The following is an 808-nucleotide window of genomic DNA, read 5'->3' as shown; positions in this document are numbered from 1 at the left end:
CCAACAATGTAACCATTACGCCATCTGCTGCTCTCAAGGATGGCACTCTTTTCATTGAACGCTTTAAGACACAGAGTTGACAGGACTTTGCGGTCTTGGGTGGGAGAAGAGATGATGTGGCTGGCCAGGGTTTGACACCTGCCCTGTGTTCCCACATCTGTTTCTCTGGCCTTGCCCTCCCTCTGGACCGGGCCGGCCTTACCCGGTTCTGGCTGTGCTTCACCCATTTCCCCGTTGGTGCTCCCCTAACCACCCTTCTCCAGTGCTGCTACTGGTTTCCTGAGGTCTTCAAGGCCTGTGGGGCTGGGCGGGCCGAAGGAAGCCACCTCCCTGCGACTGTGCCCTCTTCTTCCCTAGGAGATGTGGCCTCCTTCGTGCTGAAGCTGGTGGAAGGCCTTCGGGGCCAGACCTGGGCCCCAGACTGGGTGGAGGAGCTGCGGGAAGCCGACCGGCAGAAGGAGCAGACCTTTCGGTGAGGGCTAGATGGAGGGGGCATGGGAGTGGGGTGGGGGCTCCTGCAGGCTCCGCTGACCTCCTCTGCCATCACAGGGAGAAGGCAATGAAGCCCGTGGCCCAGCACCTGAACCCGGTACGGGTGCTGCAGCTGGTGGAGGAAACTCTGCCTGACAACTCCATCCTGGTGGTGGACGGCGGGGACTTCGTGGGCACCGCTGCCCACCTGGTGCAGCCCCGTGGGCCTCTGCGCTGGCTTGATCCTGGTAAGGAAGGGCTCAAGCCTGGGGTGGCTGGTACTGTCCGGACCCCCTTCATAATAATGCTTGTCTGGGGACCAGCAGTTGGCGTAATG

General features: G+C 61.4%; 1 protein-coding gene across 1 annotated transcript; it reads left to right on the top strand.

Annotated features, from left to right (window-relative positions):
• Positions 1–83: 83 nt before the first annotated feature.
• Positions 84–781, top strand: LOC114010119 (uncharacterized; the record flags this gene model as incomplete). The annotated part of the gene is made up of 2 exons (XM_027776752.1): positions 84–472; positions 550–781. Coding segments are annotated over 2 exons (621 nt in total), but the record flags the coding sequence as incomplete, so codon positions are not given.
• Positions 782–808: the final 27 nt, after the last annotated feature.

This window comes from Tupaia chinensis, unplaced genomic scaffold, assembly GCF_000334495.1.
Source record: "Tupaia chinensis unplaced genomic scaffold, TupChi_1.0 Scaffold132104_1, whole genome shotgun sequence".
NCBI classification, from domain to species: Eukaryota; Metazoa; Chordata; class Mammalia; order Scandentia; family Tupaiidae; genus Tupaia; species Tupaia belangeri.
Note: the sequence above shows the minus strand (reverse complement) of the source record. Positions and strands in the feature narration are given on the sequence as shown.